Source organism: Aulonocara sp. 'chitande type north' Nkhata Bay, linkage group LG22 (assembly GCF_057382095.1).
Source record: "Aulonocara sp. 'chitande type north' Nkhata Bay isolate Kocher_YH1m ecotype deep benthic linkage group LG22, A_spYH_male_GT1.1, whole genome shotgun sequence".
In the NCBI taxonomy this organism is placed as follows: Eukaryota; Metazoa; Chordata; class Actinopteri; order Cichliformes; family Cichlidae; genus Aulonocara; species Aulonocara sp. 'chitande type north' Nkhata Bay.
In genome coordinates, this window is record NC_141364.1 from 23338327 (window position 1) to 23351939 (window position 13613).

The following is a 13613-nucleotide window of genomic DNA, read 5'->3' on the forward strand; positions in this document are numbered from 1 at the left end:
CCGTCCGAAAGACTCTCTCACGACTGAAGCAGCTCTTAGAGGAGAGGGAGAAAGCTCATATACCAGCCAGTCATAAAACTCTACAATAGCCGGCTGGGTATGCAGCTAGACGGCTAATATCTTAATTATTTCCGATGGCCAGTGCAGTAGTGCTTAGAAACAGTTTGTTGCTCAGCTGCTACAAACACACACACACACTCAAAAAAAAATTAATAAAGAAGGAATATCAAGTGTAGGAGCCTCTGTTATTTTTGAACTTTACATTTTAAAGGCTTATTTCCCCCTCCAGCCTCTCTCTGTCCCTGTCTCCTTCTATAGAAAAACATACACGAACACAGAAAAAATTCAAACGGCTTCGGTTCAGTGCGAGCTGATAATTTATTAAGCATTACACAAAAAACACATTGTCATATGTACACAGAAATATACAAAAAGGAACATTCCTCCTTCACTTTGCAAACTGTTTTCGTGTAAACGCCCTCAACGCGAACGGAGTTCCAATTTATACATTCAGCTCATACATAGTTTAGACTTATAGTACTACATTTAATGGTCACAGGGTGAAGGATTTTCTTTGTCATTTCTCCCTGGTTATATAAGGGCATTATATTCCAGATTGGTTTAAATTTGCTTCGAAAAAATAAAAATATATAAAATAAAAACTTCTTATCATGCAGTTTGAAAATTAAATATTTTTTCAAAATTATTTCTAAAAATTTAGATGAAAAAGATGATTTGCCCCGTCACTTTCCAGGGCGCAGGTCCATGTGTGTGTGCATGTATGCGTGCGTGTGTGTGTGTGTGTGTGGGGGGGGGGGGGGGGGGTGTTCACTGCACTGATTTAACTGCACTGAGGACACTACCCAAACATACGACGGAGGTGTCGGATCAACAATATAAAAAGAAAATATAAAAAGAAAAACACAATCAGGGGTAAAAACAGAGTCAAAAACATTCAGATGATCCTTTTTTCCTTTTTCTCAGTAGCTCACAGAGGACGTTTCATTGACATTAAGCGTGTTTGGAAATTAAAGGACGCTGCACCCCACGGTAAAACGAGTCTTTGTGTGGACAAGGAGGTGTGGGGTGGCGAATGTAATTTATTTCACCTATATATCTTGTTTTTACATTTTATTTTACTTCTCCTGTGTCATCGTGATTCTCTCGTTCATCACGAAAATCCATAGTTGGAGGTGAGTTCCCGGATCCTGTTTTCCCTCGTCATTTTCTTCAGCTTCATCCTGCGGTTCTGGAACCAGATTTTGACCTGTCTGTCCGTCAGGTGGACGCTTTTACTGATCTCTAGGCGGCGCTCTCGGGTCAGGTACATGTTGAAGAGGAATTCCTTCTCCAGCTCTAGTGTCTGGTGCTTGGTGTATGGACAACGTTTCTTACGGCCGCTTTTTGCTGTCAGCCAGTTGGCCGTGCTTTCACTTTTTGTGTCTCCTAAAGAAAATGGTAAATAAACGGGTTTACGCACTGTAAACATGAGAAACTCCACTGTGTGTAAGAGAGAAAGGCAGACAAAGAGCATAGTTTTTTTTTAATCTATATGTTTGCATTGCGCTCATATTAAAACAACAGGCAACACTTTACCTTAAATTCCCTATATTTGGTAAGCAGTGCATTTAATAAATGTTTTATGACGTGTTAAAATGTGGATGTAAGAGTTTACTGATGAACTGCATTTGAAAACTTGACATTATCTAAATAGATAATGAGTGACCTTATAATAAAACACGTGGAGAGTAAAACAGACTTAACATTAGCTGCATATTAACAGAGTATAAGAGTGTTATAAACCAAGTCATAAATGTTTCTGATTATAAGTACGAAATGAAAGGATTACTCTGTGTGTGTGTGTGTGTGTGTGTGTGTGTGTGTGTGTGTGTGTGTGTGTGTGTGTGTGTGTGTGTGTGTGTGTGTGTTTGATGCGGAAAGTATAGTTTCTTTGTTAGATTCATCAGACTTGCAGTTGACGTTATAGCAACATATGCAAAATTTTCCGCCAATCGTAAACAGGGACACAAACATTATGCTGCTATCATAGATGGATGCAAATTACAGAAACGTTATAGCACTGGAAAAACATAAAAGCCTAAATAATAAATTTAGGCCCTTTTTTATGCAGCAGCCAACAACAAAAAAACAACACTGGATAAAGCTGCAGGTATTTAACGTACTTCATTTCATATTACTCTGTAGGTTTGTATTATTAAATTTGTTGTGCTTGTTTAACGACAATAAAGAGTTTCATGTCACTCTGTAGGTTTGTATAATCAGGCAAAATTAAATTTGCCTTCATAATCACTGCTTCTCTCTTTTAATTTTACGCAGTACAATTTCTGTCTATTCATGAAAAAATGCACGCTTATTTAAGGGCGTTCCTCCCGCAGAATCTTGTCTTTATAGCATAAGAAACAACGAGATATGCAAAAGCAGTGTTTACAGACCTGTGTCTTCACTGTCACCTCACCCTGACCAGTAAAATAAAACTTGACAGGTGTCATTAAAAAGCCCCACTCTAACTGAACGCTAACAAAACAAAAGTGCGCAGACGAACCGTGACATTACCTTTATTAGACTGTACTGCTCTCTCTTTGTCGTTCTCCTCTGTTTCTTCAGCTGACGAGGCGTCTCCATCCGAGGAGTCGCGTGCCTCCTCGGTCCCAGTCGCAGCGTGAGGCTGCAGGTCTGCGTTTCCCGAGGACACGGGCCCCTCGGTGTTCCTCCCCTCCTGTGCCGTGGCTGGAGCAGAAGTCGAGGTTGGAGGTGTGTGGAAGCGAGCTGGAGCAGTGGGGTGTAGGCCAAAATGGGAATGGGAAGGGTTCGACTGGGGGCCGCTGGAGTTGTAAAGTTTATGAGAATGTGCGTGCGTCTGAGACAAGCGGAAGTAGCCCGGCACAGGCACTGAGCCCCCGCCGCCGCCATCGGTAACTGTACAAGAACTCGACCCTTGGCCGGCTCCAGTTAACCTTGAATATGTGAGATCTTCTGCGGTGGAGGCTTTAGGACACTTCGCCTGCTCGTACAGGCAGTAGGTGCTCTCTTCCTTTATATTTTGCGGGAACGAGCAGGGCGCGACCTGAGGACCTACCGGGTGATCTTGGTCCATCCGACATGACCTCTGTGCGTCCATCCACATTTCCATGGTGGACATGTAAGCGCCCGAGGCGGAAACCACGTTTTGTGGACCCACCTCGCTCCGCTTACCCATACCTGGGAAGTATCCATAGTTGTGTAGTCCGTAAGGCACTTCTGTGGCAGTGCTGTGAGGCACGCACAGTGCGCTCCCGGTGTAGTGACCTCCGCCGCTCTCATTGCGGCCACTGATCAGAGAATCCACTAGAAACGCATTTCCTGACGGGCTGTCCGAACATGACATTATTGTGGTGTATTTTGGCGAAGAGAGAAGGTAGCCCTTTCTGGCTGACATTTCTTGTGCAAAACATGCTGGATATGATTAGAGGCACCCCCTCTCCGCCGAGCAGACTGTGAAACCAATGGAAAAGCTGGAAGATGGGCAGTCCCTCCCACTCTGGGGCTACGTAACGATATCCATCTTGGAGCTGAGGCAGAGAAAGAAGACAGCACAGCAATCAGTGCCTCACCTCTCCTTATGCGCTACCTTGAAGTGACGAGGTGCAACACGATTCAGAAGTTTTAAAACATCTGTCTTTGAATTGTGTAATTCGTGCATGTGTTCTTTAGAAAAGCTTTGGAAGCATTATTTCCATTGCACAAGTACACAAAGGCCTGAAGCACTGACTTCCACTTTCCAACAAATGCAATGCAAATCAAATGTTAGCACAACGCTTAGCTATACAGGACAGTAGGACGTACTATATGTATAACCTGCCAAGCCCCTGAACGATAAAAGTGATGTAAGTGGGAAAATATAAGCAAATAATACAATTTATTATACAATTTCGCTTTAAGCCGGTGTGGCTTTAAGGTGTCAGATCAATTTAAAACGTGTGAGCCTTCTGAAACCCATCAACAAAGACACAAGACAAAGCTTAACGGTAATAAAGTCTTTTTGACTGTAGGGAGAATGCGCCTTTGGCAAAATGTCTTGTTTTATGTTGTCCATCCTGCAGCCCAAAGCAAGTCTGAGCTCCTCTGCAATAAAAACAGAAGTGTTTGGAATATTGTTGCCTACAGATATAGTGATTGCTATCAAACATGCGGAAGATAATGCCTCTGAAAAGTTCATATTTTCATTTTAGTCCGGATCGTTTAGTTGTACTGTTCTAAGTCACTTTGTACATGTTTGTAGCAAGATCACTTTTCACTTGAGAGTTTGGGCAAATATTAAATTCTTGGAAAATTCGCGAAGATTAACAAAGCAGTGCTGCGTGACAAAGAAAACACATTGTCGATGGGTCTGAACGCAACTGAAGAATGCACAAATACATAGAAAAATAATTAAAATAATTAAATCATTTAAAAACCAAATTTCTAAAATTCCCTGTCATTCTACTTTCCATCCAACAAAGCCTCTGAAGGCACTTTCTTAATTTTATATAAATCCTGTGTCCATATAATTTTAAATTTTACACTAAGAACATGAACACATGTTTTTTCAATCTATCATTTTCAAATTAGACAACGCAATAACTATGCTCTTTGTCTGTTTTTTTTTCCAAAAACGCAAAATATAGAATGTATTTAATTGTATCCAAGCAATCATTACGGGCAACATGTAAAAAGGTCAAGCCTGCGTGTGCTTTTGCTCAAACGCTACAAATGATATCACCATGCAGCACTACGCTGTTTGGATTCCTTTCTTACAAACATTCAAAAAAAAAAAAACCTCAAAGCGGACTTCAATACGCAAATTTACATTCGTTAATCTGCCAAAATATTGATCACGTTGTTGTGAGGGAAAAGTCCCTTTGCGTCACAGTAAAGCCGACATAAAGCTTCCACATTCACAAGCCATCCAGTTTGTCCAATTTGGGGCAATAAGGTCCACAATAAAACTCTCCTTCCATCTTGTCGTGTCCTTGGCCATGTGCACTCCATTGCTCTGTCTCCAGGTTGAAGTTAATCTTGGCCAGCTTTGCCATTACCAGGCCCAGGTGGCCCTTACACCCCCCCAGTTTGTTTTGCAAAAAAATAAAAAAACAGAGAGAAAGAAAGAAAGAAAGAAAAAAAAAAGAGGAAATTCGGGAGTTATTCATAAATTGAGCCCATTTAGGTTTTCTGTCATTTATATGTACACTGACTTGGAGTTTTACCGAGTCACGGCGGACGTTTGTCAATCGCTGCTGCTCAGTGCGAGCATACTTCAAATCACTTAAATGACTGAGGCTGGATGCGGGTTATTTATGCGCATGAGAATATAATGCAATGGCCAATTTGAGAAGAAAATGATCTATTATGGAATTGTATTTTTTTAAAAGGCGTTTTGAGATTTCAGAATAAAGGCCGTGAGCGGCCGGAGCGTTTGTGTCCGTTTGTAAAATTTCCCCCAAAACATAAAATGAACCACAACACTGTTAGCCCAGTGACACAGATAAACGAACAACAATAGGTTTAAAATCATGTGCGCTTGTCCCCACAGTGGCCTGTTGCACGTGGGACACATGAGCCAACAGGGAAACCAAATACCTCAATTAATTATGTGTGCCTGGTATTAAAGTGTTTTGGCCCGCACACTTCATGATGTTGTAGTGGCATGGGGGCCTATCGATACCGTTGTGTTGCAGTTATTAATTGTAGCTATTAAATCTTCATTTTCACAGCTGCCCGGCTATTATATCCTGAACACAGTTTAGTCTGACCACTGGCTTTGATCAGGCCCATATAATCGTGGCCGAAGAGGCCGTTTGAATCGTATCATGTTCGTCCCGAGTGCAGTTATGAACAATAACGCGGCGTTTTATTACGTCCAAGCGGAAGCATTTATTTTTCACGAGAGACAAAGGAGAGAGAGAGAGAGAGAAAGAGAAAAGAGACTGGGTCCACACGCATTAGGGTTTAGAATAGCCACTCGCCACTTGGACTGATACAGAATAGCCTCAAACCTCAGCCCTATAGTGTCTGTTACAGGAAGGAAAAGGAGACGCGATTGCTGCCCTATCGCAATCAAATCGACCTTTTTAATCACAGCTTTGGCACGTAGACAGGGAATTGTGTGTTTTGGAACGACGTCAAATGATTTTAATGGATTCCTTTAAGAGGAAGAGCACGGAGAAGAATGATCACAGAGGCGACTACTGTGATTTAAGATGAGCTGCATTAGTATGTGAAAAATAAAACCGTTTGTTTTCCTTCCAGGACCCACTGCCTAGTTTGTGTCATTAACGTACGAGCTGTGTCCACCTTTGTCTAATAATTAAGGCAGAGTTTCCCGAAATACAAAACATTTGTGGTTAGACTCGGGAGGGGTTGCAGATCTCTCCAGGTACAAGGCGGCTATGCTACACTCCAACCATTAAAAAGCTCTAGCCCAGCAAAATGAATAGCACATGCAGCATGAAGCCTTGGCACAGATGTGCTGCCTTATTAGGGCCCCCAGGAAGACTTTCTCTAGCGCGTAAGCCTTTGGGCACCAGAGGAAAAATGTGGAAACTAAACTAAAAAAAAAAAGAGGCTCTTATCTCGGACTAACAGGGCTTGCATGCAAGGCAAGAATTCAAGCAATGAACAATTGTTTTTTTTTTTTAGTGCAGAGCAAAACTATTCAAGGTCCAGACTTTTACCTGTTTGCTTTTAAGGTGAGTTTGGAGATCAAAAGATCCAGGGCCGTGACATTGGTCCCAATAGCGCCGCCCGGTGGTAGGAGAGTCCAATCCCAAGTGCAGCCTTTTCCTCAGGAATGATTTGAAGTGGATAAACCACGCTACAGGGAAAAGCCTCTCAAATGAAGCCGGTGCAGCGAGCGAGCAGAAGCTTTTCCTATCCGTCCTCTGCCTGTCGTTGCTGTCGCCTCCTTGGTAACACAGTTAATAACCTTGGGTCTCAGACGGTTTATTGCACTGCACTCCAATTGTACAAATGCTCCAGACTCTCAGACAGCTTTTATGGCCGCGTTGCTGCGGCAACGGGGAGGATGTCCCGTAATTAGGGACGGAATTCCAGAGCGCAGTAAAGGATGCGCAAGGCAAGGCCGGACTATGGCAGCGAGAGGCAACCATAAACTTCAGCCTCTCTCCCTGAGTTTATGGCCCTTTTGACTGTCATATATGAACGCCAATGCGCTGCGGCTAGCTCCCATAAACACAGCGATAACAACAGCAAATATGGCGACCCTCGCCAAAGGAGACTCCAGTTGGAGAGGGTTCCCAAAGCCAATCAGCAAAATGACAGTTTGCGCACACGGACAGACACAAGCAGAGAGAAAAGATTCGAGAATAAAGTACACATGGTGCAATATGCTGGCAACAATAAATATGACTGTGACAGATAAAAGGTGACCTATAAGCTATCTGCAAAGATTCAGTAACAATGATTTCCTTTAGATGGAATGCAAGAATTGCAAAATATGTTATATAACTCAAAATACAGCAAGGGAGACTGAAAAATGTTTGGAGAGCACAGCAGCACAAACATAATTTAAGTATCGATTCAGGTTTATTATTGTTTTTATATTTGTATAACCTATCTAAGCACACAGCTGGCAAAGACTCTGAATTGTTGGGTATTTATTTAATGATTTATTGATTTTGCTTCATTCACACAGGAGGAGTTTAATCTGCAGTAGTGTGGTAGAGAGTGCGACTGTTTGGTTAATATTTCGTATTTCAGCCTTTAAATTCACTGAAAGTCATTGTTTCCGTTGTTTTGTTTCATACCTGTAGGTAGCTCACTGTGATTGCTGCGCTGTAAGTGTGAGATATATACATATATACATACATATATATATATATATATATATACATATATACATACACACACACATTGAAAAAGCAAAGTCACTGACAAAATACAAGTCAAGTTGATTTTCGGTAATATTCCACTTTTTATTATTTGGAAATATAATGATATAATGATGATACACAATATTTCGGGCAGACCAAGCAGTTAAATTCAGTGTGATCATCCTGGCCAGCCTCGCCCTGACGGTAAAAATTAAGATTAAAAATTAATCTTTTTAATCTTCATCTTTCTTTTTCTCTTCTTTTTTTCTGTTTTATTTAAACGACAATTGTCAAGATTCAAGAATCGTGAACTGAAAATCTTGTTTAAAACGAAGGGGCCCACCGCGTAAGGTTACCTGTTGTGAACATCTCGGGGCGTGTACCTCAGTGCAAATCCACACGGACCCATAGACCTGGATTATTAATACTGGATTGATAAAATCAAAAGAGACATCTTAGAATTGATTTGGAAATTGAAAGATACGCAAAATACAAAATTAGTCTGCTAATCCTTGGTTTGCAGGGCACAGAAAATACGACAAAAGCTCGTTTTGAGGTCAGCTCAGACTACAACATGGGATCCCAGTAGTCAGCGTGTATTAACCGATTTTAGCTTGGATAGCCGTGGCATCAAAGTAAGATGGTAAACGAGAGGCTACAAAATAAATAAGCACACAAAACAAGAAAAAACCCACATCATTGTCATCCGTCGGATTCATTATTTGGTCACACCAATATAGATTCGGTTGGCAAGATATTCACCATCAGCCTAAATCCACAAGTTTTCTGATTTGAAAAACAGGAGAAAAAAAATCAGATCTTTTGAATACAAAATACACTAGATCAGTCAATTCATTACGTCTTTTTTTCTTTTCTTTTTTTTTCTCGCGCGAAAGGAAAATGAAGCGTCTTAGGTCACATTATGAACAAGGCCTTCGCAAACACAGTCTTGGCGATGTCAAAAAATCAACATTTTCAAAAGTGAGACAATGAGGAGCGAAATCAAAGTCCGCGGACCGCCTCTGTTCGTACTCCCTCTTTGTTTGAGTATTGCAGATCACAAGATACTGTTGTCCTCGAACTTGAAATTAACCATCGAGCAGTGTTGCTGCTGCTGCTGCTGCTGCTGCTGCTGCGGCCAATGTGGTACACAATGTACACGGGGAGAGACACAGCCAGGCGAGTCAGTCAGTCTGTAAAGGTAACCAGTCCCACAAGCAGAGGACTAATGGAGCTGTGGCCGTCTTCTCCCCGACCCCCCTAAAGCAGAGGATTGGACGTATAATATTGTAATCTGTCTCTGTTTAGTTTCTTCTCCTTCATGCGACGGTTCTGAAACCAGATCTTTACTTGTCGGTCGGTCAGGTTGAGCATCCGAGACAGTTGCAGCCGCTTCTCCTTGTTTATGTACACACTGAAAAAGAATTCTCTTTCAAGTTCTCTGATTTGATATTTGGAATAAGGGCATCTTTTCTTCCGGGTCCTCTGTCCACCTGAAAGCCACAAAAATAGAAGAGGGAGAAGAAGAAATACAGGCGTCACAGAAAATCTAAACACTTCAAATTAGCCGTGACTATTTTACAGAAAGAGATTTATACGGGTGGGATGTCGCCCAGATTACGCATGAGAGGATTTCCTGAACATGAAGCATTAATAACATATTTCCCATTTCAACCTTTCAAGTGTCATATATACTGATATTATATTACACTGGAAAGATTACCAAGCCATTCGCTGCTGGCTCGCTAGACAATACACTTGGGCTTTGACCTTTACTAGCAAGTGAAAACAACAAGTTCACTTTAAAGTAGACGCCTCTGGTAGACGCAGGTAAATGAGACTCTGCTGCATTGAGTTTTACGTGAAAGCTTTTTTGGTTTGTTTGTTTTTTGTTTTTTACAGAGCAAATAAAGGGGAAATGTACAAGTAGGAACAGCAGCTCCATGCTAGCTTTAACATAAGACCTCGTGTGTGCTAAACCTTAAACCAGAGGCACCACCCTCAATTACATGCAAGGGGTCTTTTTAACGCTAAGAACCCGTGAAACAAGCACGGTCATAATAAGTGGATATAATCAACGCGGATCTGTATAGCAACTCATTGCTGGGCATTACTGGGTATATATATATATTGGTAATATATTATATATATATTATATATATTGGTAAACATCGGGGAGTTTTACAGAAAAATATCCGCCTTGGTGTCTTTCACGGCCAATTTCAACTCCAAACACGTGATCCTGCAGTTTATAACAAAGTTTTGTTGGGGGGTGGGAAGGGGGTGGGGGGTCTGCAGGCCCTCTATAAACCTTATATGCTTATAAAACAGCATATAAAATTTTTAACAGCGGCGCGCAAGATTGCAAACTTTCTCTCATAACCGAGGCGCTGACTTTAATACGTACTGCTGCCGCCGGTTTTCTCCTCATTGTTGCCGGAAGACAACTCCGGGCTGCTCGTTTCATCCCGCTGCTCCTTCGACTCGCTGTCCGGGCACGATGGCGCTTCCTCCTGCACGGAGCCGGGAGGCTTGGTCGCCGTTTTGTCCCCTGAGTAGCCATTCGCGGAGGAGCTCTCCGACGCGTTCCCGTACGCCGTCTCGTAAAACTGGTCGAAAGCTTGCGGCAGCACTCCATTTCTGCCCACATTCCCATAGAAATTGGTAGCAGCGGAGCCAGCACTCGCGTGGTGGTGGTGGTGGTGGTGGTATGCGGCAGCGGCGGCTGCTGGGCTGCTTTTACCGAACATGTCCCCTACGACGGCGGATTGAGCTGACAGGCAGTCCCGGTGTACCATGTCCTCCGCGCTGGGGTAGCACTGAGGCAAGTTCCCCCGGTGCGGCCATTTACCGGATGCATCAATGGCTGCATAGTCCCTGAATGTCACTTCTCTGACGGGTTGAACCTGCGGGAGGTTAGAGGAGTAGGAGTATGTCATGGGGCGGGTGGACGGGGTCTGGGACAAAAACGATGGAAGACCGGAGAAATCAGCGCCCGCCGACACATAATACGTGCAGCTGGGCAGATACATGTTCGATCCGACGGGGACCCTTTCGTCAAAATCCATCATCGTATTCACCCACTTCTACAACTCTCTGCTGGGCTACGATTCCTCTATAACCGCCCTGAACATGGCTCTGAAGCGCCGTGCCTCTTGCCTCTTTGAAGCAGGTTCGCTAAGCAGAAATTGGGAGACGTAGGCTGACGTGAGAGTCATCTCCATCCACTCCACGGAGGAGGAGGTCACGTGACCGACCACACGGCAGAAATTGACAGATTTTCAGGCCCCACTTGTGTGTGCGTGCAGTGTGTGCGCGCGTATAGTGTGTGAGCGCGCGCCACGTCGCGCGTGCGCTTGCAGGAAAGAGTGTGTGCGTGTAGGAGTGTAAGAGACATGACTGCCGTGTGTCCTAAAGCTTGACATTGGTGCTTTTATCGCCATGTTTGCTTAAAAATAAATTCCTTAACATGCAACCGTGTCAGGAGAATGATGAACCATAAATGGATGCTGCCTGTTGCAGTCAAAGTTTTATGCAGTCTATTTACACCTCAGATGCTGAAATCACTTTTCAGTCTTTCGGGGGGAAATGTGCATGAAGACTTGTTTAATAGCAAAATGAAAAAAAAAGAAGGATCATGAACACTACATTGTCCAAACTATCTAATATGAACTATATAACTCGAACAACACATTATCAGAGGAAGAAAACAGCTTATTTGTAAAGTCCGCTTTTAGAAATGTCTGAGTGGTCATCATTAGGTGGCTTTTACGGCACAGCATTTGGCTGAGTGGGCATTTGGTTATCAGGGTCATGTTCAAAGTAGCGGCTAATGTTTCAGCTGGCCACAGCCTTGTCTTAGAACCATTATAAGACCAAACTGGAATTTTGACAGGATAAATTCAAAACGTCTTTAAAATAGGTAGCTCGAGGAACAGTTTCTAACTTCAAGACATAAAACACACAGTGTGTGTACAAAACCTTGTGCCATTAATGGATTATCAAATAATAATATTAAGACGTTTACTTGAAATTATTGTGATAGTTAATACGTACCCTCAACATTAGAAGAAACTGACAGATATTCCGCAAGCAACAGCGATCAATTGTTGAGAAAAATACTCATCAGCTGAAAGGTACAGTCTGTTGCCTAAATATAGAATGCTTCAATGTCCATATTTAATTAGCTTGTTGCTGAATAACAACATTGTTCCATTTTTAACGGGTTTCGCCTCGCTCTTCTGCTTTGCTTCAAGTTAACAATTTTATGCATCTGCTGGCAGCTTTTAAAGTTGCAACAGTCAAGCTTGCTCCACTTTTACGCATGGCGATCTCGCAGCATTTTGGTCCAAATATGTATCCAAATGTTCACTGTTAAGCAAGAAGACGGCGTCCAGAAATTTACATGACATTTAGATATCATTATGTACTGACAAATAATAACTTCCACCAGTTCCGTGATATTTTTACTCAGATGAACAACGAAAAACATTTACGTAAATCTCACCACCGTGTAAAATCGTTTCTAAACACATATTAATGGATTATTTTAAAATAACAGCGCTGTCAGTATTTTTACAATTATAGCTCGGAACATGTTAGCAACTAATGTACTCTATGAATATTTTTAAGTATTGGATGTAGATAATCCAAATGGTTAAGATTGTCATATGGTCATATGGAGTCTATTCCTCACAGAAACTAAAGTAAAACAAGATAAGAAATGTGTTGAATCCTGTGAAATAAATTTCTGCTATTTGAATTGGGGAAACACGCCACAGTGCACATTCCCCGGCTCCCTGCTCTGAGGCCACCGTGGAGCTTGTTTTGGAGAGGCTGCAACTTGACTCTAATGTGCTGTGAATGAGAGACCTGAGCTCGGATTAAGACCGCCGCGGCTGGTCTGCCCCCACTGCCCAATGTGCATATAGGGATTCGAGGGGCTCTTGATGGCACATGTGAAACATGACCTTGAAATATCATACATACTAATAATACTGTGCGAGAACCAACTAATACTAGAACCCAGCGATTGTGTCAAAAAGAAAAACGGAAAAAACCTGATATGAATCGTTCCAGACCCTTACAGGCAGTGTAATGTGGATAAATTGCAGGGACACAAACAACTCGAGTGTCTTTGCGGTCACACGCTCCGCCTCTCGGTCAATCCAGACAAATTCTAAGAGTTGTGCCGAAGCTTTTAAGCTGTAATTGAGGACAGGATGCCCAGGAAAACCAAAGCCAGCACTGCACAGACCTGGGTTTTTATAGCTGCTCTAGTATTCTTGTGCGCCTTTCCCCTCAAGCCAGACAGACACCACAAAATCGGTCAAGCGTGATAGGAAGTCACCACCTACACTGACTCAAAGTCAGCAGCTGGGGAATTTCAGCAACATAGAAACATGTGTCTGTACACAGCTAAGGTAAGAGTTCTCCTTTGAATAAATCGGTATTTCTCTAAGAAATGTCTAGAAATATTACAATTTTTGTTAATTTTAACAAAGACAGTGATCATAAAACAGTTGATACAAGTGAGCTGAGAGCCAGATTTATGTCAAATGTGCTTTCGTTAAAGGAAGTCGTTCTGTGGATCCTCAGTCCGCCTTTCGTGTGTTGTTTTTGGTCAGAAAAAAAACTGCCGTCTGGCGCTGCGTAAAAGCTCTCAAAGCCAAAGCTTTGTCTCTTCGGTCGACTTCAAGTTCGGGGAGAGAGGGGGTCCTTCACAAAGAGCAAAGGGCTCCATTT

General features: G+C 42.5%; 2 protein-coding genes across 2 annotated transcripts; both read right to left on the reverse strand.

Moving 5' to 3' along the window:
• Positions 1-359: 359 nt before the first annotated feature.
• On the reverse strand, positions 360-6850 carry LOC147304233 (homeobox protein Hox-A10-like). Its single transcript, XM_086280949.1, has 3 exons — positions 6711-6850; positions 2575-3569; positions 360-1446 (listed from the first exon to the last, which is right to left on the reverse strand). The coding sequence occupies exons 2-3, from the start codon at positions 3434-3436 to the stop codon at positions 1172-1174; spliced, it is 1137 nt and encodes a 378-aa protein (XP_086137075.1). The 5' UTR covers positions 3437-3569; positions 6711-6850; the 3' UTR covers positions 360-1171.
• A 1109-nt stretch (positions 6851-7959) lies between these two features.
• Positions 7960-11060, reverse strand: hoxa11a (homeobox A11a). The gene is made up of 2 exons (XM_086280831.1): positions 10276-11060; positions 7960-9361 (listed from the first exon to the last, which is right to left on the reverse strand). Exons 1-2 carry the CDS (start codon positions 10937-10939, stop codon positions 9129-9131), a joined length of 897 nt encoding a protein of 298 aa, XP_086136957.1. The 5' UTR covers positions 10940-11060; the 3' UTR covers positions 7960-9128.
• Positions 11061-13613: the final 2553 nt, after the last annotated feature.